The sequence below is a fragment of the Trametes versicolor genome (genome assembly GCF_000271585.1).
Source record: "Trametes versicolor FP-101664 SS1 unplaced genomic scaffold TRAVEscaffold_2, whole genome shotgun sequence".
NCBI lineage: Eukaryota > Fungi > Basidiomycota > Agaricomycetes > Polyporales > Polyporaceae > Trametes > Trametes versicolor.
Genome location: NW_007360322.1, coordinates 3,712,739 through 3,736,384, shown reverse-complemented (window position 1 = coordinate 3,736,384; position 23,646 = coordinate 3,712,739). Strand labels below are relative to the sequence as shown.

The 23,646-nt window shown below is 57.3% G+C and overlaps 10 protein-coding genes and 1 non-coding gene across 11 annotated transcripts; 5 read left to right on the top strand and 6 right to left on the bottom strand.

Annotated features, from left to right (window-relative positions):
* Nucleotides 1-694: 694 nt before the first annotated feature.
* TRAVEDRAFT_43877 (acetyl xylan esterase) lies at nt 695-2,071 on the bottom strand (the record flags this gene model as incomplete). The annotated part of the gene is made up of 6 exons (XM_008035744.1): nt 695-920; nt 982-1,055; nt 1,127-1,444; nt 1,497-1,588; nt 1,647-1,895; nt 1,957-2,071. The coding sequence occupies 6 exons, from the start codon at nt 2,069-2,071 to the stop codon at nt 695-697; spliced, it is 1,074 nt and encodes a 357-aa protein (XP_008033935.1).
* A 994-nt stretch (nt 2,072-3,065) lies between these two features.
* On the bottom strand, nt 3,066-4,531 carry TRAVEDRAFT_161949 (acetyl xylan esterase). Its single transcript, XM_008036464.1, has 5 exons — nt 4,380-4,531; nt 4,044-4,319; nt 3,896-3,987; nt 3,438-3,832; nt 3,066-3,385 (listed from the first exon to the last, which is right to left on the bottom strand). Exons 1-5 carry the CDS (start codon nt 4,501-4,503, stop codon nt 3,160-3,162), a joined length of 1,113 nt encoding a protein of 370 aa, XP_008034655.1. The 5' UTR covers nt 4,504-4,531; the 3' UTR covers nt 3,066-3,159.
* Nucleotides 4,532-5,460: 929 nt separating this feature from the next.
* TRAVEDRAFT_34657 (uncharacterized protein) lies at nt 5,461-5,793 on the bottom strand (the record flags this gene model as incomplete). The annotated part of the gene is made up of 3 exons (XM_008035492.1): nt 5,461-5,577; nt 5,638-5,682; nt 5,734-5,793. 3 exons carry the CDS (start codon nt 5,791-5,793, stop codon nt 5,461-5,463), a joined length of 222 nt encoding a protein of 73 aa, XP_008033683.1.
* Nucleotides 5,794-6,312: 519 nt separating this feature from the next.
* TRAVEDRAFT_161946 (uncharacterized protein) lies at nt 6,313-8,176 on the top strand (the record flags this gene model as incomplete). Its single annotated transcript, XM_008036463.1, has 3 exons — nt 6,313-6,787; nt 7,017-7,744; nt 7,805-8,176. 3 exons carry the CDS (start codon nt 6,313-6,315, stop codon nt 7,991-7,993), a joined length of 1,392 nt encoding a protein of 463 aa, XP_008034654.1. The 3' UTR covers nt 7,994-8,176.
* Nucleotides 8,177-10,382: 2,206 nt separating this feature from the next.
* Nucleotides 10,383-10,874, top strand: TRAVEDRAFT_83258 (HET-domain-containing protein; the record flags this gene model as incomplete). Its single annotated transcript, XM_008036462.1, has 1 exon — nt 10,383-10,874. A coding segment is annotated over one exon (492 nt), but the record flags the coding sequence as incomplete, so codon positions are not given.
* A 2,084-nt stretch (nt 10,875-12,958) lies between these two features.
* TRAVEDRAFT_43872 (uncharacterized protein) lies at nt 12,959-14,096 on the top strand (the record flags this gene model as incomplete). The annotated part of the gene is made up of 4 exons (XM_008035743.1): nt 12,959-13,387; nt 13,444-13,570; nt 13,627-13,998; nt 14,053-14,096. The coding sequence occupies 4 exons, from the start codon at nt 12,959-12,961 to the stop codon at nt 14,094-14,096; spliced, it is 972 nt and encodes a 323-aa protein (XP_008033934.1).
* A 125-nt stretch (nt 14,097-14,221) lies between these two features.
* Nucleotides 14,222-14,326, bottom strand: TRAVEDRAFT_t30. Its single transcript has one exon. It is a non-coding gene; the product is annotated as a tRNA-His (tRNA).
* A 146-nt stretch (nt 14,327-14,472) lies between these two features.
* Nucleotides 14,473-15,636, top strand: TRAVEDRAFT_69529 (uncharacterized protein). The gene is made up of 5 exons (XM_008036461.1): nt 14,473-14,585; nt 14,643-14,671; nt 14,732-15,069; nt 15,122-15,205; nt 15,261-15,636. Exons 1-5 carry the CDS (start codon nt 14,529-14,531, stop codon nt 15,398-15,400), a joined length of 648 nt encoding a protein of 215 aa, XP_008034652.1. The 5' UTR covers nt 14,473-14,528; the 3' UTR covers nt 15,401-15,636.
* A 219-nt stretch (nt 15,637-15,855) lies between these two features.
* Nucleotides 15,856-17,123, top strand: TRAVEDRAFT_56508 (electron transfer flavo protein alpha subunit). Its single transcript, XM_008035831.1, has 3 exons — nt 15,856-16,103; nt 16,157-16,886; nt 16,935-17,123. Exons 1-3 carry the CDS (start codon nt 15,883-15,885, stop codon nt 17,028-17,030), a joined length of 1,047 nt encoding a protein of 348 aa, XP_008034022.1. The 5' UTR covers nt 15,856-15,882; the 3' UTR covers nt 17,031-17,123.
* A 44-nt stretch (nt 17,124-17,167) lies between these two features.
* Nucleotides 17,168-18,943, bottom strand: TRAVEDRAFT_43869 (FAD/NAD-P-binding domain-containing protein; the record flags this gene model as incomplete). The annotated part of the gene is made up of 9 exons (XM_008035742.1): nt 17,168-17,464; nt 17,526-17,576; nt 17,639-17,728; nt 17,783-17,956; nt 18,024-18,041; nt 18,103-18,479; nt 18,532-18,603; nt 18,655-18,860; nt 18,912-18,943. 9 exons carry the CDS (start codon nt 18,941-18,943, stop codon nt 17,168-17,170), a joined length of 1,317 nt encoding a protein of 438 aa, XP_008033933.1.
* Nucleotides 18,944-19,143: 200 nt separating this feature from the next.
* Nucleotides 19,144-23,459, bottom strand: TRAVEDRAFT_56507 (NUC173-domain-containing protein; the record flags this gene model as incomplete). Its single annotated transcript, XM_008035830.1, has 10 exons — nt 19,144-19,337; nt 19,397-19,737; nt 19,788-19,992; nt 20,046-20,416; nt 20,469-20,585; nt 20,636-21,218; nt 21,272-21,601; nt 21,656-21,890; nt 21,945-22,690; nt 22,740-23,459. The coding sequence occupies 10 exons, from the start codon at nt 23,457-23,459 to the stop codon at nt 19,221-19,223; spliced, it is 3,765 nt and encodes a 1,254-aa protein (XP_008034021.1). The 3' UTR covers nt 19,144-19,220.
* Between the last annotated feature and the right edge of the window lie 187 nt (nt 23,460-23,646).

Genomic DNA, 23,646 nt, shown 5'->3' with positions numbered 1-23,646 from the left:
TCGTGAAGTGAAGTTGGAACGGGTGGGTAGTAGTGAGCAAAGGAAGTTGTGAAGTGCGCACTGAAGACTCTGGGTCGCAGAGCGAGGGTACTTATACCTCCTCGGCAAGGTATGTCGCGGGCGTTCATGTTCAATTGCGGAGACGGCTAGCTTGTACCACAGATGGGGAGACTCGGGCGTGATGTGGGATGGCCGTGGGCTGTGATCCGTCGGAAAAGCACCCACTGCCGGCGGCCTGTGACGTTGGATCGATGAATGTATGGTACGGTCAGCGCTCCGAGTGGTGTATCCGTCGCATAGTCTTCCGGCCTGGACACACCTTTCGGACCTTGGTGTGTTGAAGTATTTGCAAGGTAGGGCGGAATGACATATGAGAGCGAGTAGCCCGAATGAAGGCCCAAGACACTCTCTTGATGTCGTGAGGCTTTCCTAGGTTCCCGGTACATGTGGAACTCGAACGAGCACACTTCCACGCTACTAGCGACTCCTCATCCATGGGGTCAAAAGAGTGTTACCGTTGAGCCCCAAAGCGACACACGTGAACATAGTAAAACATTGATCAGAGCGGGAGTAGGAGTTGATATTTCAAGATTCGCGAATATCTCCGTAAGGAAGCGCGTACAGCATGGTTGTGAAGGGTAATCTCCCCGAATAAACCACACCGCCCCTCCCACGGTCAGCGCGTCTCGCCCGCTCATGCGATGCCGAAGAACTGGAGGTACTGCTGCTCGAAGAGCGGAACGGTGTGGCCGACGCCCTGTGCGAGGATAGCCTGGAACTGCGGGCCAAACGTGGCGTTCGAGTAGCCCTTCGGAAGGAACGACTCGCTGACGTTCGACACGGGCGTGCTCGGCAGGCCAAACACGGTCGTCCATTGTTTGATTTGTTCGAAGAAGTTCTGCGGGAACACGGTGGTGTCGCTGAAGACGTAGCGGCATCGTAAGCAATGGCCCCTTGGAAGTATCACATGAAGGCACGTACGCTGTTCCATGCCAGGTCTGGATCTTCGGGCGAGTACCGGTGAAGCCCGGGAATGCGTTGAAGACCTTCTGAGCCTGCAGAGGATATCACGTCAGTATCCGTTAGTGGATATCGATACACAGTTGTGAGCTGTGCCCTGACTCACCCATTGCTGGCCCGTCATGATGACGTTTCCAGACGCACAGACCTCGTTGAAGGTATCCAGAGGCCCTGATGAAGCGAAGCAACCGAAGGCGACGCCGGAGTCCACGATTCCAGCCTTGAAGATATCCGGGTACGCACCGGCGAGCACGCTGGTCATCATCGCGCCCGAGGACGTGCCGACGGCGAAGACACGGTTCGGGTCGACGCCCCAATTAGCGAGAGCAAAGCGTGCGACGTTAGCGATACTGAGCGAATCGCTGCCGCCATTGTGCATAAGAGTCTGAGCAGAGGAGACGTCCCAGCACAAGTCGGGATGAGGCTACAGGAATAGGTCAGCGAATGTCTTTCAGGTTGTAGCCACTTTGACTTACCGATGAGGGGAAGATGACCAAGTAACCGAAAGTCTCGGCGAGTTGCGCGAACTTCGAACCCTGGAAGTAGATCTGTGCAGTACCTGTGCAGACTAGAAAACGGACGCCCTACATCAGCCGCGGCTTTCAAGCTCGTTCCTGTTCACTCACAGTGGCTTGCGACGATCAGGGGCGGCTTCGCCTGCAGCTTCTTGGGCTTGTACACGAACATGCCCACATTATTGGGGTTCGTGCCGAAGTTGGTGATCTGGTGCAGCGTCGACGCCGGAATAGCGCTGAGATCTGTCGGCGCCGCGCCGCTGGGAGGGGGCGCAGCGACCGTGGTCGTGGGCGGAGCGGATGCGCTGGGCAGGCACTGGGAGAAGAAAGCGTTCTGTTCAACGCAAGTAGAGCCGGATGCTGCGCCCAACGAGTCAGCTCAATCCGTCGTAAGGACTTCGGATAACGTGGATATGCGTACCGCATGTCGTGGGGCCTGTGAAGCCTTGGCCTCCACACTGGCCGAACACTGCCGCCTGTGCGAGGACTGACGGGAGGAGAGCACAAAGACCTAGGACAGCCTTAAACGAGAACATCCTGAAGGTGAAGACACGAGTTCTGGGGTGAGGAGTTACGAGAGGCTGCCGGTGAAGAATAATGTGGGTCCAGGGTGCTACTTATACTCGGGATGTGCAGGGGAGTAAAATGGGGACCGCGCACAGCTGACCCGCAGTTGCAATAGTCGGGTCCCGATGGCCTGACAAGCACGGTGGAATGACCACCGCTGTGTGTGCTGGCAGATCTAACTTTGACCGTGGGGTAAGCGGAGCTGGGAATAGGGGCGTTGCAACCACGCACCTCTGTCTGCAAATTGTGCACGAGAAGTTGTCAGCTCGTCTGTCCAGAGTAATAGCGGGTATATAAGGCGCGAAAGCCACGCTGTACTGGGGTATCAGCTTGTAGATAGAGGCAAAGTTACGGAGTACCGTTTTCGCGTTCTACGACGGAAGTAGCAAAGTTACGGAGTACCGTTTTCGCGTTCTACGACGGAAGTAGCAAAGTTACGGAGTACCGTTTTCGCGTTCTACGACGGAAGTAGCATGTGTGATGGGAACGATCACCCTGGGAGGGCACAAAGAAGTGCGGGAATTACAGCACGATGGTCGACCAGGTGATTCCGTTTTCGGCATCAATTTGGCGACACCTGTTGAGCACCCCAGCGGTCCTGCGAAGTATGCCACAAAACGAGACCGACGCCAAAGCGGTGCGAACCTGGGGTCCATGTGCTTCGTCGAGAATCCCGCCCCGAGACTCGTTACTCGTGGCGATCACTTAGACTAAGACACTCGCGGCGTCGGCAATGTGCCTTACGTGTGGAAGGACACGTTCCTTCAGCGCTCAGCTGGATTCACACGCGAGCACATAGGAGCATGCCAAGCTCCAATACCTACGAAGTTCGGATATTCAGTAAGAAGACACGTCTGCGGGGCGCGGGCTCACAGCAAGACACCCACTTCAATAGTGCGATCGCGCATGTATCCCGAGATCCCCAATATGTGGAGCCTTTCACGCAACCCAGGGGTGCGAATAGTTCAGACCCAAATTCGCCTTGATTTGTTCATACGACCAAACGACAAGCCTCCACAAACCTGCATTTCCTAGAGTCTCCCGCCCTGTCGCGCCTTTACGCGATCCCGAGGAACTGCAGATACTGCTGCTCGTACAGCGGCACCGTGTGGCCGACGCCCTGCGCGAGGATCGCCTGGAAGTTCGGCCCGTACGTCGCGTTCGAGTACCCGCGCGGCAGGTACGACTCGCTCACGTTCGACAGCGGCGTGCTCGGATACCCGAACACGGTCGTCCACTGCTTCACGGTCTCGAAGAAGTTCTGCGGGTACAGCGTCGTGTCGCTGCAGACACCCCAGTCAGATGAGCGCCTCTAGAAAGGGGAGGAAGACGTACGCGGTTCCGTGCCAGACCTGCATCTTCGGGCGCGCCCCAGTGTATCCAGGGTACGCGTTCAAGACCCGCTGCGCCCATTGCGCGCCCGTGAGCACAAGCTGCCCCTGCGCACACTGCGCGTTCCAGCTATCCTGCGCCTGCCCCGGCAGCGCGAAGCACCCAAACGGCACCCCAGAGTCGACCACCCCGCCCTTAAAGACATCCGGGTACGCGCCCGCGAGCACGTTCGTCATCATCGCGCCCGAGGACGTGCCGACGGCGAAGACGCGCGCGGGGTCGACGCCCCAGTTCGCGAGCGCGTAGCGCGCGGCGGAGGCGATGCCCAGTGAGTCGCTCCCGCCGTCGTGCGTGAGCGTCGCATCCGAGGATACGTCCCAGCAGGTGCCCGAGTGCGGCTGGGGGGGGGGCGGGTGGTTAGTCAGGGTGGGGGTGTATGCATGCGCTGTGGGGAGACGTACAGAGGACGGGAAGAGCACGACGTAGCCGTACGTCTCGGCGAGCTGTGCGAACTTGGAGCCGGAGAAGTACGCCTGGGCGGTTCCCGTGCAGACTGTACCACGCGCGTCAGAGACCCCGGGATTCTGCAATTCGCTCAACACAGCTTACAGTGGCTCGCGACGATCAGGGGCGGCTTTGACTGGACGCGCGCGGGCTTGTAGACGTACACCGCGACGTTGTTCGGGTTCGGCCCAAAGTTCGAGATCTTGAACAGCTGCGACGCGGGGATAGTCGAAAGGCCGGATGGCGCGCTGCCCGTCGGAGTCGTCGAAGTCGGCGAGCTCGGGGGCAAGGTGGGCGTGACGGTGGTGACCGGGGGAGATGCGGCGCTGGGCTGGCACTGTGAGTAGTAGTCGTTCTGCTTGATGCAGGCCGATCCAGACACTGCGAGCGCATATAGTCAGCCGTGAGTGTGGAGGTGAATGTCTGGGAGGTGAGACATACCGCAAGTGGTCGCGCCGGTCCATCCAATGCCGCCGCACTGCCCCCAGACGGCGGATTGGGCCGCGACGAGGTGGGCGAACGGGAGGAGCGCCGCGAAGCTGAAGACAGTCTTGAACGACAACATGTCGGCTCCGCTCGGGCTTCGTCGAAAGAGTGCCAAGGCTCTTGAAGATCTCAAGGGTGCGTCTTCCCCTATATATGCGCAGAATAAGTGGTCGCATTGTTGAGTCCACCGGCCTCGTTTTACGGAGGTGCCATGTGCTTCGTCGATAGAAACCACATGAATTAGCTACCTCGATGGACGATCCGGAGGTTAGCCCGCTAAAGACCCGCGCAGAATAGACGCAGTGCCTAGCGTGTCTTCTTGCCCTCGACCACGCGCGCGAAACGAGCATACGCACCGTGTCAAGGATCATCATACACGTACACGTGAGGGCGCCCATCACCGCAATGCGGGATATCCTCGCATGGTCGATGTTGTTCTAGACCATGTTGTGTTCATTTATCTGCCGACGCAAGCCCTTGCGCAGAAGGACGTACCGTCGATGGGTGGCGTGCAATTCGTGATGAAGACAAATTCGAGGTGGCCTTGTGACCAGAGTGCCTAAGATCGTGTGCCCATCGGTCAGTAACGCACTTGAAAGACATACTTTGTGCGGTCCGCGTCGAGGAAGGCCAAGCACAACACTGTATAAGATTGTTGCAGTTTCTCGGAACGAGGATGTGCTTGGCACTGTGGTCAATCCGGCTTCTATACTCGGGCCGGCCGTCTGCCTCAACGGGCGGATTGGGATTTGTCGAACAAGCATCGCGAGGACTTTGCAAGTTGAGCTGTGCGGTGCATGTTTGTACAACATTGATATACATTGGATGTTATAACCAAGGTCTACTGGTAGATTTGTGAGCCAAAGCCGTATGCGAACGACTTGAACATTGTTATACTCACCTAGTCCACATCGAATGCTTACAACATCGCCTGCGAGCCTTCCATGGTATGCAATGAAGCCGAGTAAGCTCAAAAGGACCAGAAAGCTTCCCGCCACGTCGAGGCCGCTCCGATGTACGGAAGACGCGTCTGATTCTACGCGTCGGCGTGTGCAGCCGAACGAGTGGCTTCGAGGTTGTACTGGACGTTCTTGCGGTACTTGGTAACGAGGTCAGCGGCGGTCTTGACGTGCGCGTCCGCCTGGATGATCTCCTGCAAGACAACGTAAGTCTAAGTCTGGAAAGGAAACGGAGGGTCGCGTTGGAGACGTGCCTCGAGACATTTGTTGAGCTCGAGGATGGCTTCAGTGCATTTATCCTGTACCCCGGTGAATACGCCACGATCAAGGAGGGGATGCGGGGAACGTACGGCGTTTTTGATGATGCGCTGGAGGAGGACGTTCTGGCGTTCCGCATGGGGGTTCTCCATGTCGAGCACGCGTCGGGCGTCGGGCGGTGGCGGAGCGGACGCGGTGGCGGGAGGGAAGGATGGCGGGCGTCTGTGCCAGAGTGCGCCTCGGCCCGGCGGGGAAGAGCGGATTAGGAAGGCGGGGTGACTGCGGGCGGCGGGTTCGATCACTTGCTGCGCTGCAACGGTACGCTTCCGACTCCACTCTTCTGCCCTCCTCGCGCTGGCCTGTGCGCTGTGCTCGCCGGGTAGATGAAAACGGGGTGCTCGCTTGCGTAAGATGCAGGCAGCGTTGTCAGGAAGACTGACCAGGAAGTGGAGCTGCCTGACGTCACGCGCGATGGCAGTCCCTGCCCCGAAAGCGGGTGGCAAGGGCCAGGGAAGACGCGAGCCAGGTCCCAGTCGACGGCCCACGCGTCCACGATCGGTTTCGGTATTTACTGTTCTACCCCTCAAAATGTCGCCCCGGAGCGTCCATACCGCTCTCTCTCACCTCCCCTCACCTCCTCGCCGTTTGCCTGACCGCCTTCGCTGGCCGTCATGGCCAGTCTCTTCAAGAGCGACAACATATCCTACCGGCCACTCCTCTCTACCCCGCGCTCTCTACCGGCCAAGGTCCTCTGTGTTGTCGCCATTTTCTACGTAATCTATGCCGCACACTCCTTGCTATCCTCATCCTCGAACTTCTTCTCGTTCTCCGTGAGCCGACCACGGAGCATCTGCACACCACAAGCATGGGCCTCCGGCCAATGGGTCCCAAAAATACCACCCACCATGCGGACAAATTTTACCAAGTCGGAGGATGTGTACGAGTTCCTCGGCTTCCAGGGTTGTGCCAGCAACCGTGAAGTATACTGGCATCTTGCTGCCGACAACGAGCGGTTATTTGACCGCTTCCCTGCGGTCGCATCGTGGAGGTGGTCACCACCAGCAGAACAATGCGAGGTGCGCGACCTCGACCCGACTGTGCTCGTGCGCGACCTGGTCGAGCAGGGTGGCTGGCTTCTCATTGGAGGTGAGCATCTTTCTACCCCGTTTCCCGTCCATCTCCGTCTAGGCACGCTACCCCTGGGCAGTGCTATTCTTGCCGCGGCAGCCCGCTGCGCACGTTGGATTGCGCTATGCATCTATTCCTGAGATCTCCCTTGTCAGCTTCGAAACGCGAAGCTCGGGGGCGCCTTGGTTGCGCACCGCGTTGTTCGCCCGTCTGCTGCGAAGCGTAGCTAACAAGCGCCATTTGTCAGATTCCGTGACTGAGAACCACTTCTTCTCGCTTTCGTGCCTGCTCTACCCGCACGTGCGCGCGACGCCGGACTACGTCGCGAACCCGTACTTCGACCGCGGTTGGCCGCAGAACCTCTACCTCGACCCCGCCTCGCCGCTCATCTCCAAGATCAAGTTCCCCGACGGGTTCGACATCGAGACGACCCCGCTCGTGACCTTCCGCCGCATCGACCTGCTCTTCGAGCCGTCCGCGCTCGACGCGCTCTACAAGCAGCTGCACCCGGACTCCGCGCTCGCCACACAGGGCGGGAACCTCTTCAGCGACGAGGCGACGTGGAACCTCGCGCCGGCCGAGTACGTGAAGATCTTCACCGCGCCGCTCCCGCGCGGGAACTACGCGACGATGGTCGTGAGCACGGGCGGGCACTGGACGACGACGCTCTTCGCGGGGCTCAAGGACGCGCAGCTGCCGAAGGACGGGATCGAGAACGTCGTGAGCTTCTTCGGGGAGGCGATGGACGCGTGGGCGGGCGAGGTGCAGGCGCTGCTGTACGCGGCGGAGAAGGAGGAGCGCGCGATGCGGAGCTTCCACAGGAAGGGCCGCCCGCCGCGCCAGGTCGTCGCGCGTGCGTACCTGCCTGGGCACGAGGACTGCCACGACCACCGCGTGCCGGACAAGGAGTACAAGCCCGGGCGCTGGGGCTGGTACAACTGGAACCAGATCGGGGACCTCAACAACAAGTTCGAGGTGCGTTCTTATTTTTCCTGATGGTGAAGGCGCGGACGGGGTTGACACGGGCTTTGGTAGGCGGTGCTCCAAGGGAACAAGTACCCCGACATCCATTTCTTGCCGATCGACCGCCCCGCGCTGCTCAGGCCGGATGCGCACTCGGCGGGCGACTGTCTACACATCATGACCGGCGCGGGCGTGCTCGAGGGCTGGACGCAGTATATCTGGCACTACGTCACCGTCGAGCTGCCCTCGCGCATGCGGTAACGCCAGCTTCTCCGTTGCGTGCTAGAAGACCGTGCTCGGTTATAGATGCCCCAGTCCCGCGCATCGGCCCGCAGGGGACGACGCGGGGGACGGTAGCTCTTCAGAATTCGTACATCTACGTTTCACCTCATTGGATGATATATTCGTTCCCGCTCTTTCGCCCCCACCCACCCCACATACGAGCTCTACCCGCACCCTACCTACTCGCGAACACACTACGTGCTCCGCGGACGTTTTCTCTTTGGATACATTAGGCTAGACGGACCACGCTAGGTTAGAGTTTCTTCGCCTCAGCTTGGCTTAAATCTTGAACGCGGCGCGCGCTCGCGTCCATCCGGTTGTAAAATACGATGCAAAATAAGGCTTTTGGATGTTCTGTCTGTCTCGCACGTTCGTGGTGAACAGGCTGCGCCTGCGAACGGTATATGTGGACAACTTGACAAGAACTCAAGTGCTCATCGACATCTTGAGTGGTACGTTTGGCAGAAGGTGACGGCATATGCATGTCCCGACGGCGGCAAACAGGCGTCCACAACGTCGCTGCGCGCGAAGGGCGCCGCGCGGCTCTCAATCAAACGATCATCCTCACTGCGCTGCACTTGCGGCCGCAGCCTATCCTACTTCGCATACAGCAGCTGTCGACCTCATGCTCTCATAAATAACGCGCTCGACGTCTGGATAATATCTGGTTCGAAGCCTTCGTTCACCGGCGGTACCTGTCTTCAAGGTCTTTGAGTTCAATGGACGCGCTGCTCCGAGTCCCAAGTGGACTCGCCGACTCGGCTCTTATCATCGAAGTCACTGAGTTTTCAGTGTTGCCGTGAGTGCGATACAATTGCGCCCGCACCAAGCTGAAAAGTGCATTCTCCAGATGACCGTGTATCACGATACACAAACGCGAGATCCGCCCGTTTCCCGGAGGGCAGTGTCCCGGGCCTTGACGCAGATGGTGGACCACCGTACGTCGAATGTGGTTTGGCGATTTTATGGGCTGCAGCTCTCTGCATCTTATCTAGAGGAAGGCAAGCTTCACGCACCCGCCGACTGGACCAGAACGCGACTTTAAGTATCACATGCCACATCGTGCACCCGCTTTCCGAAAAAGAGGTCGGAACTCTGTTCGTATCCACTCGTCATGAAAGAGACTCGTCATGGAAGAGATTCCTTGCTTTCCACATAGAGCGCTATTGCACATGAGGCGTACGAACCCTTGCTAGAACTGACTGCGGATGCGCCTCTCCATCTCAGCGCGCATTCCCGCAAGTCATCTCATACAGCTACAGTCAAGAATAGAACGAGGGTTCAGAATGGGGGTGCGGTGCGGGTGCGGCTGAAATATCTAGATTCACCTGTTTGAGTTGGACGCGCAGCGGTGCAGAGTATTCTTGTCAAGCTTCCTGGCGCCACTGTGCATCTAGTCTCACGGTACGCTGATATACTCATACCGCTATCCTTTTGAGATGTGTCAGCTCGAGTATCATGGGGCACGGGGTGTGGACAACATTGGTGTGTTCTCACCACATTCCAACGTCTATTATCTAGATAGTTGACGTACCGCAAGAAGGTGATCTCACAGACACAGCTTTGAATATCGCAAGCCGTGGAACCCAACATCGGACGAGTCAGAAGATGCTGAACAGTACACTCTATCGGAGACGAATGTCCGTATGTTCTCCCATTCGTCCGTCGTCGCCGTCGATGGGATAGCGTAAACGGTCGCTTTCCCTGTCGCATGTCACATATTGGCTGGTAGTCGTTCTCTGATCCATGTCGCGGCCCGTGTAAACATTGAGTACGGCGGTATACCCATTGCCGAAATCATACAGAGGCGATGTCCGGCATAGAGGTAAATATTTGCCCGCAACGTGTGTTAAGTATGACTAATTGGAAGAGTCGTGCAGACACATCGCGGCTCCGCATCCAGATCGAAGTGGTCGAGATACAAGGACAGCCTATCAATCAATATCGCGAGGTCCTACTATATAGACCAGGGTCGAAGATTCCAGCGTAGAGCATTCGTCTCAGGAACTTGAACTTGGTACGCTCACATCCCACCGTCAAAAGCGCAGCACCCTTACCGAGCTTACTAGACCAGCCTTCATCGACTATCTCACATCCAACCCAACGACAGCTCTTGCGACCCTACGCTCTCTTAGCCCCACGGTATGCAACCTCAGACCCAGTTCATAACTCTCATCCGTTTTGACCATTGAGGTTCCAGAATATGCGTCTCATCAACATAACTCACCTCGACAACCTGAAGTTTCATGAGGTCGCGGACCCGAACGACGTGTGTTATGCGATACTCTCCCACGTGTGGAACAACAACGAGCCGACCTTCCGTGACCTTGAGCTCGTTATGCAGGACTCTGGCGGCTTACTGGACCCCAAATTCAGCAAATTGATGGGCTTCATTCAGGCCGCCGTCGCAGGTGGATACCAGTTCGTTTGGGCAGATATGTGCTGCATCGATAGCACGAACAGCGACGAGGTCACCGCAGCCACCGCCTCCATGTACTCCTGGTATTCCTCCGCCGATGTCTGTTACGCGTACCTCAGAGACGTCCCCACCCCTTACCACGAAGAAGACGCCCTTCCTCCTGGTCCTCCCACAGAGTTTTCTCAGAGCGTATGGTTCACGCGCGCTTGGACTCTGCAGGAATTGCTCGCCCCCAAGTCCGTCCTCTTCTTCTCCACGGACTGGAAAGTCATCGGCACCAAGCAAGGCCTCTCCGAGATCATTGAAGACATTACAGGAATTGATGTTGAGGTCCTCACCGGAAAACGCCAGGTTCAGGAGATGTGCATGCCCTGTCGGATGTCCTGGGCGGAGAAAAGGACCGCCTCAAAGCCTGAGGATCGCGCGTACGCCCTGATGGGGATTTTAGGTATCCGCATCCCAGTGCTCTACGGCAAGGGCGCGCACGCGTTCGTCCGCCTGGAGGAGGAGATCGAGAGGCGCATCGCCGAGCCCACGCTTCTCGCTTTGGGACCCCGGCGCCCCCTCTGCAACATGCCTCTTGTGTTGTGGGCGAGAGAACGTATCAGAATGGACTTGCGACAGGCTGCTCGTGCGCGAGCGCGTCCGGCATTCCTCCCGCCTCTCCCCGACTGGGACTCCGGCTGCTTGTTTCCATCATCTCTGGACACCTTCCGCCACGTTGCGCAGCTCACGACGGGGACCCCGCAACATTCCACGGGCCCAATCTTCATTTCTGCCTCTCGTACTGTCTTTCGCGGCGGTGGGTCATCCAGGCAGAACATCATCCCTTTCCGCATGCTCCAACTGTGTACGCTCTTTGCGTCACTCACAATGCGCGTTTCAATGAACGTGGAGGATTATTTGACAAAGCCATTTCATCTCATCCCCCTCGGCTGTTCAACTGCAAACGCTGAGTTTCTTACCCTCTCTCTTTGCCCCAGCACCTCGCATAAGACCTCCGACTTCGTCTCGCCAGAGGACCATCAGGACCAGGTCATCGGTGCGTGCATGAAGGATATACATGACGCGCCTTCATATATCCTCGTGGTCACGCTGTCGTCGTCAGAGAGCCATCATCCAGAGGACCGCCATGTGTTCAGACGACGGGAGAACATGGGTGCTCGCGCGCCGGATCGAGAGGTCTGCCTGCCGCCGAATGCCTCGGTAGACCATTTGCGCGCCGCGGATGACTTCAGGGAGGCTGACAACGTTGAAGGGCGTCTTCGTGAGGACGAGGGCCGCTTGAACATACATCTTGCGGGACGGTGCAAGTCCGCGCTGGAAGCAATCGGGTTCCCTCTCAATCAAATTCCATCCCCGAAAAACAATCCATCACAGTCCACTTTCCTCCTACTCCGAGCCGGCAGCCATACCTTCCACGTGAGATACAAAATTGAACGATTTGCCGTGAAGGTCATCGACTGCGTGTTTTCCCGTTGTCTTCTGCTGCACCCCGGTCTTCTTGCAGACATCCGTACCAGCTGCGTGGTCATCCCTCTCGTAGGAACCAACGCTCCCGGGCCCCACGCCGCAACTAGCCACTCTCGTACGTTGCCTTTGGGGACCTTTTCAGAAGGACAATCTGACGTATCCTATAGAACCTCTGTAGACGATTAAACCGGGACGTTTCGGGCGTGGTCCTCGCAAGGCGCTGTCACCGTCCATACCCTCGAGCTCATCGGACGTGCGCGGGGAAACCGCCCCAGTCTCAAGGAGATCCACGCTGCCTGTTGGCCTGAGAGCAATACTCACTGCCGCGCGAGAACCGAGCGCTTGGATAAAGGGCTACAGGATCCTACGCTACCAATCCCACTCCCGGGCGTTCGAACTACTTACACCATGCCGTCTTCCCAGACGCGAATAAGTACTCCACTTTACAGTTCTCGATCATGACTGTTCTCCGTCCGGATGTCAGTGCCTTGCATCCAGAGTGAGAGTGGCCTAGCTACGGACAGATACGGATATGCGCATTCCGGACGCGTATATGACAGTATTGAAGATCTAGGACAGTTCCGAGTCGATGTTCATTATATACCGCCTCTTTGTTACTACTTGGTGACATGCATAGAAAGCTGGTTCGCAATTGCACTTGGAGAAGCTTAGAGCAAATGACCCACAGTGCCCTCCCGCTCACAGAGCTTATAATCAGAACGACTGCCCAAAACAAACTGATAACAAATACTTGGCATGGTGAGTGGCAGGATCTTCCCGGGCCGTCAAAGTGGAACTTGTGGCCGGTCGTGCGCACCGCCACCTACTCAACTCTCTCAGCGACCATCAGACACATGGACACTCTTTCCTCCCTCTCGCTCGACCTCTACTTAGAGATTATCGACGCCATCTCTGCCGACCACTATTCTGAAAACATCCGGCATGCCACCCTGCGAGCCTGTGCTCTGACTTGCTCAGCTTGGCTCGGTAGGGCCCGTTTCCATCTGTACACTCACGTCGAAATTTCGGAGGAAAACCCGAACCAAGTCTCCATGTTTGCAAGAACCCTGGTCGACTTCCCCGCCTCGGCCGCGCTAGTAAAGCGCCTTTGTGCTCACATAGGGGAGCCAGGAGCAGAGTGTTGGTTGGACGAACAGGAAGCGAAGAAACAATTCCCATCCGAAGCTATACAGCACCTGTCTGGGCTGCAATACCTCGAATTTGCCTGTCTTATCTGGCTGGGCGGCTCTGAGCCACCGGCCCTGCTGTCTGCTGTGTTCGCCTTCTCGATAGCAACGTCAGTGAGGACCTTTGTCCTGTCGGCGTTCACTTTCGAATCATTGAAAGAGCTCGTGGATCACCTGGAGAAATTCAAGCATATCCGATCTCTGCAGTTGAGCGTGACCTACTGGATAGACCTCGACGTACCTGGTCCTCATGAAATCAGCGCTGATTTCCTACGCGGATTGACTGACTTGGAGGTGCGCTTCGTCTTCACTGCACCAATGTCTCATGCGAGTCACTGATGCACACATAGCTCAGTGACAATATGGTCGAAGACGATCTGATTCGAATCATACCCCCTACAATCAAAACCCTCAAACTGGGGCCACGTACAGAATATCGCAACACGGAGGAGGGTGACCCCGATGAATCATATGAAGGTGAATCTTCTCACGTCACGTTGCGCTCATGGATGGCTGATGCAACGTCTGCATAGCTCTTGCGCGATGCACGGAGCTCGAATCGCTCATTCTGGAAACCAGATTCAATGACGAAATCGAGTGGTTCAAGGAAGCCCTGTCCTGCGCGCAGTGCCCCAGCCTCCGTACGCTCTCGCTGATTTACCGCAGCGACTCTGGTAAATCTGTGCAGGAGACTGCTGACCGTATACATCTTCCGGCGTTGGATGATGTTTTGTCACACGAGCCGTTCCTGGGCGTTCAAGAAATATCCGTGGAAATGGTCTTCTACACCGGAGACCAGGAAGAAGCGGATACCAAGGCGCAGCTCATGAAGCAATACATCCTCGACGGGCTCACCCGATGTCAAAATCGTGGTGTGCAGATACATGCCAACTGTCGAGGCCATGGTAAGCAGATCTATTCACCACGTCCTTCATAATCACCACTGACTCTCGGTGTAGAACTCGAGGCATTACGCAGCCAAAATAGTAGCCAGCGTGTATGACACAATATCGACGACTAAGTCTGTCTCCTCCTCTCCCTCCTCCTCCGTCGTGATTTGAGTTCAGATCTGATCACTATGTCTGTTGTGCATCCCGCTCGCAATATTAAGAAGAAAAGGTCCAAAACTGTCCCAGGGAGGATTCGAGCCTCCGTCTTCACGGCACCTGCTTTCCCACGGTCTCGTGACCGGGAATCCACAACGTGATGATCTAACCACTAATCGACAAGGACGCTGAAGTTCCAGCCCTTGGTGAACTTAATACCATGGGGGACTGCCCCAGTGTCTGGCCTGGCTTGGGCCTGGCACGCGTCGTGCCGCGGTCGCGCGCCGAGTGTGGCGGATGCAAGTACGAGTCTCGACTCCGTACCCGACTGTCCTTCCCTCCACCACGCCCACTCTCCATCACAACCATCCGGACGCGCGATTGGCACAATGAGGAAAACGTCTTATGTGGTCGCCTTTTTTGCGGTCATCGCGACCATGCTTCTGGTGAGTCCTGGACCACACTTCCAGTTTCAACGCTAACCGTATCATTGACCCCCACAGAACTCCTTCTCGATGCAGCGGCCCGACTGGTCTGTCTCTTGGCCATGAATTCCAGGTAAAGTGCTTATGTCCCGCCTGCCCTCCCCCAGGCTCGTCGTGCACGACGCGGACATCATCCACAAGTCCGTCGTTGTCGAATACGGCCTCAGCCGCCGCTGCGAGCTCAAGGTCGTCGAGATTCCAAGCGGGGACGGCGGTCACATCACATACACGAACTACGACTGCCGGCCCTTCCCCTTGCGCGTCACCGACGGCTGCGAGAAGGAGAACAAGCAGTTTTGCGTGATCTGGGGCACCGCAAGCTACTTCGCAAACCTCGGCGTCGGCTTTGCCGTCGTTGCCTGCCTCGCGATTGGCTTTGGGGTCTCGACCCACTCTCGTAGGAGGCGTATCTGGAAGTCGGTGTCTGTGTTGGTCGCGCTGCATGGTGAGTTCTGTTTCAGAACGAGGCAAGGAAGCGACTGATTGTATTTCTGCAGTGCTGTCCCAAATCATTGTATTCGCCGTCATCACGCACCTCTATCGCACAGACGCATTCCCGACCTTCGAGCACGCTCGTCCTGGTACGTCTCCGCAGAACCTGTGTCTCACGCGAAGATGTCTCATCATCACGCGCAGGCTGGGCGTACATACTCAACACCTTGTCCTGGGTCTTTGGTCTCTTGGTCATGTTCGGCGTGGTGACCACTGGAATGTCTGCTGAGAGGGGCCATCGCTGGGCTGCCGGAAACCGGGCATATCAGCCCATCGCTGGTTGAGGACCTACGCTTGGATCACTCTTTGCTGGACGGACATACCACTATCCCCGCTCTAGATGTTGCAATTATGAAACACCCTGCTCTCTGCTTTCCTTATCTCCCCTTATGATTGCGACTTGTATATCTAGCTCCAGTCTGCTCGGATGATTCTTTCGTTTGTTACCCAACCCGCTGTATAGTCTGCTTGACTATTCGAGATTCCCTCTGTCCAGTAATATCATATGATCCGCCAGCCCTGTTTTTCCTGCTGGAAACCCCCTGTGACGGGATATAATACAATCAAGGAGTGCTATGCAAGCCTCCTAGCAGCGTACGCGTTCTGACTGAGTAGCACAGATCGAGCTGATCCGGAAAAGTTGCTATAAGCGCCGGTCGGAACGGTAGAAGCACGTGAACGGGACCGGCATTCGAAGGGGATGCGGGGAAAGCTTGAGCAGCGAGCTCACCGTCCACCCGACCACCACCACCACCCCGACGACGCCATGCTCCGCCTACGCCCCGTCCTCGCCGCAGGCAGCCTCTCCAGGAGGTATGCCACGGCCGCAAGTCCTCACGCACTCGTCCTGCTCGAGCATCGTGCCGGAGTCATCGACTCGGGCTCTCTCTCTGCCCTTACTGCTGCTCAGCAACTTGGAGGTCAGATCACTGGCCTCGTCGTAGGAGCCCCTGACGAAGTCAAGGGCGTGGTTGAGAAAGCGAAGAAGTGAGTGCGCAGTACATCAGTTCAAACGCCGGCTTCTGAAGCATGCAAGCCAGGCTGAAGGGGCTCACGAGCGTGCTGCACTCCTCGTCGGAGCAGTACGCCCACAACATCCCTGAACTGGTCTCTCCACTGCTCGAGAAGCTGCTCTCAGACAGCACGTCCTACACGCACGTCGTCTCCGCTCACTCCTCGTCCGCGAAGTCGATTCTCCCCCGTGTGGCTGCGCGCCTCGACCTCCCGGCGGTGTCCGATATTACCTCTGTGGAGCACGACGGCTCGTCCAACTCAACCACGTTCACGCGCCCTATCTACGCCGGAAACGCCATCTCGACAGTGCGCGCACCCGACTCCGTCCGCGTGAAGTTCTTCACCGTGCGCTCGACTGCGTTCAAGGCGTCCGCCGCGGACGAGGCCGCCCAAGTCGAGGACAAGGCCATCGACCCGGTAGAGGTCTCGGACGCCCCCACGCAACATGTGCGCACAGACCTCACCAAGTCGGACCGCCCCGACCTAGGCTCCGCAAGCCGCGTCGTATCCGGCGGCCGCGCGCTGAAGAACGCGGAGACCTTCAAGGCTACGCTAGAGCCCCTCGCGGACGCTCTTGGCGCAGCCATCGGCGCGTCGCGCGCGGCGGTGGACGCTGGTTATGCGGACAACTCCTTGCAGGTCGGTCAGACCGGCAAGGTCGTCGCGCCTGAGCTGTACATGGCGATCGGTATTTCCGGTGCCATTCAGCACTTGGCGGGAATGAAGGACTCAAAGCTCATCGTAGCAATAAACAAGGTTGGAAATTTGCACTAGTTGCAGTTTTTCGCTAACTCTGTGATCCAGGATCCCGAGGCTCCCATCTTCCAGGTTGCGGATGCTGGCCTTGTGGCAGACTTGTACGAGGCGGTACCGGAGTTGGTGCAGAAGCTCAAGCAGTAGGCACGAGAAGTCAATAACATGCACATAGACTGCTCCCAAACCCACTGGTGACTTCTCTAACTAACGGTCAAGCTGCCAAAACCTATCGTGCTCCTGCTTTCCTTTCTCCTTCGTGCCTTCCATCGAAGAAACGAGGATTACAACCTCGCAGCTGGAGCTATAGTTGACATGAGTACTTGAGACGCCTTCTCCCGCTCCCCCTCCGGCGTCGTCTCCCACAGCCAATCCCACTGGCTTCCTATCTGCGGGCCCAGTCGCACGAGGTCGTCACCTAGCGAGCCGTTGAACTCATACATGTCCCCAGACTCCCGCGACCCGTTCAGCACGTGGTTCGCCATGGGCAGACGCACTGTTTCGTACGCTGCGAGTGCTTGAGGTATTGTGGACAGAGTTGCGCGGGGGTGGCCGAGGATCTCCGCAAGAATGAATGCATCCTATGGCAATTTGTGTCAGAAGACATTTAGTATTTAGCAGGTCAGTGTCATGTTTGAGTACCTCGATAGCCTGTCCTGCACCAGCGCCCTGGTGCGGACACATTGCATGTGCCTAGCAACAAGGACAATGAGCCGGCCGGTAGGAAAACAGACGGGAGACCATCGTCTACTCACAGCGTCGCCCAAGAGCGCCACTCGCCCCTTCGTATAGAAGGGCAAGGGCTTTAGCTCGTGTATCGCCCACTTCGTCGGCTTCTCGATACGCTGCGTATCCAATCAGATGTCGCCCGAGTCGCGTTATGTAACGCAACGTCTGACCTTCAGCATCTCCTCTACCTCGGGCTCCCAGCCGGCGAAGCACTCCAAAACCTCCTCCCGGCTGCAATCCACGACCCATGGTCCGGCATATGTGGATTTGTACAAGTCGGGCCGCGATGCCATCGCCACAACGTTCACGATGGATCCTCTGGAGATTGAGTAGCTCACGACATGCTGCAAATATGTGGTTGCTTTCGTCAAAACAGCGACTTCTCATCTGAGTGCGTTGGGATCATCCCACCTTGCTCTTCCCGCAGTACTGTAGGAATAATGGATGTGAGCACGGCAGTGGTTAAACGAATGAATGATATCCTACTTACCATCATGGGACTTTGAATCGTACGGTGCTCTACGCCGTCTGCTCGAATCATTTGACCAACAGGAATGAGCCCGCGGTACGCGATCGACCCGCTCCATACTGGTTCGATGTGGTCCAGGAGACGTGGGTCGCCGCTTCCTTCACGGGCGTGGTCTTCTAGCATTTGTTTGCGCACGACGGATTTAATTCCATCGCAGCCTATCAGGATGTCGCATGCCGCGACAGAGCCATCGGCGAACAACAACTCAGTTTCGGTCGAAGTGTCATGCTCCGTCGTGCGATAGTTGACTAGGCGTTTCCCGAAATGTGCGACGTCTTGTGGGAGGTGATCCACAAGCACGTCAAGAAATTGCGCCCGGTGGAAGCGAATGCACCCATCTACGGAACGAACCCTCAGTACGTGGTGCCGGGGGCATCAAACATAACCTACAAGGCACTTCGAAGAGGTAGAAGCGAGAGCCCTCCTGCGGCTGGTCGGACTTGCGGTAATCGAAACCCACGCCTGACGTAGTATGTTGTGGTCAGTAGAAGCCTGTGGAGTGGTGGTGCGTACCTGGAGAACCATCTGGGGGAGCATGCGCGATACGAGAGAAGTCGTCTGCCATGCCTAGGATGGAGAGGATCTCCCATGTCCGGGCCCATATCATCACCCCTGCGCCGATCTCCTTGAACTGCCCGGCGGCCTCATACACGTCGACGCGGATGTTTGGGTACCTCGAGAGTGCGACGGCAAGCGTGAGGCCGCCGATACCTCCGCCACTGCATACAATCTAGTATCGGCAGGTTTGGTGAAAACAGTTGAGCACGTACCAAATCGCAACGCGGAATTTGGGTGCATCCATACGTAAGTACCGCTGTAAGGGTCAACGAGTACCACACTCCCACCGAGCTCATCTTCTTATGGGATCCTTATAGCGTTCAGGCACCCTGTCAAGGCCCACCTTATCCCAAATCCCACCCATCAACGCTTCTTCCAGTCATCCCACCAGCATTTCTCGATAGCAGAGCACGTGGTTCGAGCTACGCCCACTTCTGCGAGGTCGCACGCGATAACCAAGAGTGTGAATCCGGAATCTATGGGAAAACATGGCGTACAGAGATGGGATGTGACTACAACGTTTACCGCTTGCCGGCGATACCGACCCGGGAGCCCCGATTTTGTTTCTTCGCAGCCTGCGAAAGCGGCATGTACGCGTATGGATCCACGCCGTTCTTTTTGACGTCCCCTCCTGCTTTCTGTATTACGCGCTCAGTGAGCAACATATCTCGAACGGTGGCGGCGGAGCATAGCTGACCTTCGCCTTGAACTCATGTCCAAACTTGGGGTCTGTCCTCTTCTTGCTCTTCTTACCCGCCTTCTGGCCAGCCTCCGCGTCTGCCATCTCGACATCCTCCGCCTCGTCCGCCTCGCGCCGTCGCTTCTTCGTGTCCTTGTTGAACTTTACCTTCCCGTTGGGTCCCCGCGTGAAGCCGTCCACGGAAGTTAGGCTCTCGCGGTAGGCATCGCCCGCGACAACGTCTGCACCCGCAGCAGCCTCCTCGTCGGAGCCGTCGTCGATGACCATCTTGCCTGCATCGTCGTCCTTGAAGCGGGCGGCGTCCTGTCCAGGCTTTCTCCGCTTCCCAGCGTTCGCAGCTGCTCGGAATGTCAGCTAGCTGATATATGAGCAGTATCAAATTACTTACTGGTGACGCCTGAGGCCGCTCCGGAAAGAAGGTCCATCGGCTCGTCGTTGTCGATGCGGAGCCGGGCGCCGGCGTCCTTGCCCTTCCGCTTGGGCGCGGCATTCTGCGCGGGCGCATCCTCGTCGTCGCTATCGTCAAGCTCGCTCTCGCTTCCATACAAGACGTCCTCGAACGCATCGCCTGCGATGGCCTTCGCCTTCGGCACCTACAGAAAAAAGGTCAGGAAGAGCGATACATGCGGCAAATACGCATACTCACGTCGTCGTCCTCTTGGGGCGCATTCGCGCGCTTCCGCTTCGCCCTGTCCTTGCGCTTCTTGATATTCACAAGCACGCCCCGCGCCTCCTCCTCCTGCGCACACGCGTACACGTCCTCCCATCCGAAGCGCCTGAGCAGGCGTTCGAAAATATGCCGTACCTTCGCCTTGAAGTGGTTCTTGTGGTCGTGGGACCACCGCAGGAGCGTGGGCACGATGTCCTTCAGGTGCGGTCGCAAGAGCTCGGCAGGCAGCGTGTGAATGGCGAGCTTGACGAACCCAAGCGCGGACTTGACGATCTCGCGGTTCGCGGAGCCGACGAGGACGAGGATGGTGACGAAGATCTCCGTCTGCATCGCCGACGAGATCGATTCTATAGGAAGGTGAGCGGATGTTGCGGCGATGATATGAGTATATGCGCATACCTCTGAACTCGAAGACAAGGCGGGAGATAGCGGTCACCGTAGCGCTGATCATGTGCGGCGAGGCACCGGCCAAACCACCTGCAATCATCGTCATGTACTCCTCGATGTTCGCGGTCGCTAGTGAGGTCAAGTCAGTGACGTTCAGGATTGTGTCCTATCTCACATACCATCTACAGGTGCGTCATCTTCCTCCATCCCCTCAACCTGGTCACGCTTCACTACACCTCCGGCAGACATCTTCTTGCCCATCGCCACGATCAGGTCAAAGGCAGCGTTCCGCGCCTTCTCCGACGGCTCCTTCGTGCCCAGGACGGCCTCAGGAATGACGGAGGGAATAAGATGCAGCGACTCGGACGGGATGAGCCGCACGACCGCAGTCAGGAGATGGAACCTGTCCTTCTTTGCGGCCGCGGCGAGGCCGTCCACCAAGCTCTCGAGCGTCTTGAACACCGCCGCGGCGTCCAACTGAGTCTTTCCACTCTCCACGAGCCGTGCGAGGGTCTTGTAGCCACGCTTCTGCACGCCATTGTCTCGGCTTTCGAGAACCTCGGTGGTGAGGTACAAGTTGAGCAGTGCAGTCGCGTCCTCGGAGGACAGGTAGGGGAGGATGAGCAGCAGCAGGTCCTGTGTGACGACGGTCATCGAGTCCGCCGACGGACCCTTGTTCGCCGAGGGCGCCGAGATATTCTTCGCCCTGGACAGGTTCTGGTCAAAGAGGGTGACCAGCTTGTGATACGCCTGCGTAACTTCCTGCGTAGGTATGCGTGAGATTTGTGAAAATGAAAGATAATATTATGCCTTACCTTCGGATCCGCGATCGCGATCCACGCACCGACAACATCTCCGACCATTGCCTGGTTGTCTCTCCCAACACTACCGAACACGTTGAAGAGCACGGCAAGCCAGCTTTCCGCCTGCGTCCGCAAGAAAGCGATGTTCGCCTCCGCATCCGCCTCAGAGATCGGGTCAACGCGAACGTGTTGGGGAAGCTTTGCGATCTTCGCAGCGTCTCCGCTTGCGAGTGCTACATTGGAATCAACCATGATCTTGAGTGCACGTAGTACCGGAGGACGGAGGGTAGGCTGGCCATAGAGCAGCTGTGAGAGGAGCTGAGAGAACTGGGCAGTAAGAGACTACGACAAAGGGTTGGTTAGCATGATAACAAATACAAACGACCAATCACTTGCCTGTTTGAGGTCGACAGTTCCCCAGCAGTACCCAGGCAATCCCATCCAGATCTGCTCCACGAGCACACTCCAGACCTTCGCCTCCGACTGACGACCCTCGGCTTCCGCCGTTGTCTGCAGGTCGAACATGCGCTCGGTCAAGGGTACGAAGTAGTTCACAAAATGCCCCAGTGGTGAGGAGTGAGGCTGCGCAAGCAAAGGCAGAAGATATGCTCGTGGTTCACGGCCGGCCTGCCTTCATACCAATATGTGAGTAGGTATACAGGACTGAATAGTATTACACGATTACCTGTCTACAGTCTCCAGGTTCAGTGGTAGAGCGCGGAGGACAACTTCGGGGCCCATTATCCGCACAGCGGTACCCAGCGTCGCATCAGCAGCTTCCTTGTGCTCGAACGTCTTCTGTACCCTCAAGTCGGCGATCTTCGTGATCAGGGGGAGCATGAGCTGCTCCGCGGCTGTGCTGTTTTTCCTAGAGCCATTCCGGAAGCGTAGGTTCTCAATGAGGGAAGATACCACCGACAAGACATCCGGTATCGCACGAGCATAGGTCAGAGAGTCGAGCGCCGCCGAGGTCTGGAAGATGATCTTCCGGATCGGGTTCTTCGGCTCATCCGAGTCTTTCTCCTTCACCGCAGCCTTGATGGTAGCGGGCGTGAAGCACTTGCCCAAGTTTGCCAGAGCTTGTCCGGCGGCCTTCCGGGTTGCGGCCTCGGAGGACTCGAGGAGGTTCCACAGCGCCTTCCACACCTTGTTTACCTGCAAGACGCACTCGTCGGCATTGGCGTGGTGGTAAGCAAGCATGGTATTCCCGAGAACAGTCGCCCAGGCGGCATTGAGAGCGACGTCGCTCTTGATCGGCGGACTAGAAAGGATAACCTTCAAGAGTTCGGACATGTGAGAGGCGAGATCGACGGTGGGATCATCCAGCGAGAGAGTGAGGAGGTCAGAGAGAATGGAATACGCTGATTGGGACAGGTATGGGTTCCCCAGACGAGGGAGAAGGAGCAACGACGACGTGATCGACGATAGAGACTAAGAAAATGAGCATATCATTATTTCGCGTATAACAAGTAAAGCTCACCTCCGTAGGCAAGGTTGGGAGCACGGGTCGCAGGAAAGCGAGTAGATGGACAGCGGCTTCAGAGCCCTCCGTATCCGCCTTCTTGCCCTTGAATTTGGGGATCCCTCCGGAACTGATTTCAGTGAGGGCAGCTTTGACCCATTCCGCGACCTTCTCCGCGTACGGGTGCTTGGCCATTGGGAGGGGAGGTGCGGAGAGAACATCCTTCACTACTTCTGCAGCCTTCTTCCTCACCTTTGGTCGAGGATCAAGAGTGAACTGAAGAATAGTCATGAAGGCCTGCCGGAGACCCTGAACATCTAAGTCCGACCGATCGAGAGCATGGAGAACAGCACCGTAGAGCGTGATTTGAGAGCGCAGAGGAGGCGCAAACGTTGATAGGGCAGAGAAGAGCGGTGAAGTCAACGAGAGGGTGGTAGGGAGATTTGAGCGGATGACCGGATGGGGAACGCACGGAACCACTGCAGCCAGGAGGTAGAGCACGGCGGGAACGACGTCCGCCTCGCCCATAGCGGGCCCTGATGCGCCAGAGGATTGAAGCGCACCATCGAGAGTGGTGAGGAGAGTGGCAAAGTAGGCGGTCGCAGAAGGCTCAGTATTTTGTTCGCGGAAAGTGGCCTCGATCGCCCGAAGGAGAGTAGCGGGAGCCTTTTGGTGAGCGAGAGCAGACGAGGTGTGAGGGCGGATTTTGCTGAGAACAGCCTCGACGTTGTCTGCCATGGTGGAGGTCGTCAGAAGGTGTCCCGGGGTTGTCCTGGACGTCGAGCGGATCGACGAGGAAAAACTACGCACGGTGAGGCCGGGAGGCATGCTAAAATCTGGGCACGTGATGAAATGCCCGATCGCATTATGGGCGTCTATGGACAGCGTAGCCGCTCGCGCATGCGGCACGCTCGAATATTTGGAC

What these genes read in the sequence shown, in the direction of transcription:
- TRAVEDRAFT_69529 (XM_008036461.1), top strand. Translation starts at nt 14,529, where the DNA reads ATGAGGAAAACGTCTTATGTGGTCGCCTTTTTTGCGGTCATCGCGACC. An exon ending in TGTGTTGGTCGCGCTGCATG is followed by an intron (nt 15,070 to 15,121) that starts GTGAGTTCTGTT and finishes GTATTTCTGCAG; the next exon opens with TGCTGTCCCAAATCATTGTA. An exon ending in CTTCGAGCACGCTCGTCCTG is followed by an intron (nt 15,206 to 15,260) that starts GTACGTCTCCGC and finishes CATCACGCGCAG; the next exon opens with GCTGGGCGTACATACTCAAC.
- TRAVEDRAFT_161949 (XM_008036464.1), bottom strand. Translation starts at nt 4,503, where the DNA reads ATGTTGTCGTTCAAGACTGTCTTCAGCTTCGCGGCGCTCCTCCCGTTC. An exon ending in GACCGGCGCGACCACTTGCG is followed by an intron (nt 4,320 to 4,379) that starts GTATGTCTCACC and finishes ATGCGCTCGCAG; the next exon opens with TGTCTGGATCGGCCTGCATC. An exon ending in CAGGTCTGGCACGGAACCGC is followed by an intron (nt 3,386 to 3,437) that starts GTACGTCTTCCT and finishes GGGTGTCTGCAG; the next exon opens with CGACACGACGCTGTACCCGC.
- TRAVEDRAFT_56508 (XM_008035831.1), top strand. Translation starts at nt 15,883, where the DNA reads ATGCTCCGCCTACGCCCCGTCCTCGCCGCAGGCAGCCTCTCCAGGAGG. An exon ending in GTGGTTGAGAAAGCGAAGAA is followed by an intron (nt 16,104 to 16,156) that starts GTGAGTGCGCAG and finishes CATGCAAGCCAG; the next exon opens with GCTGAAGGGGCTCACGAGCG. An exon ending in TCATCGTAGCAATAAACAAG is followed by an intron (nt 16,887 to 16,934) that starts GTTGGAAATTTG and finishes TCTGTGATCCAG; the next exon opens with GATCCCGAGGCTCCCATCTT.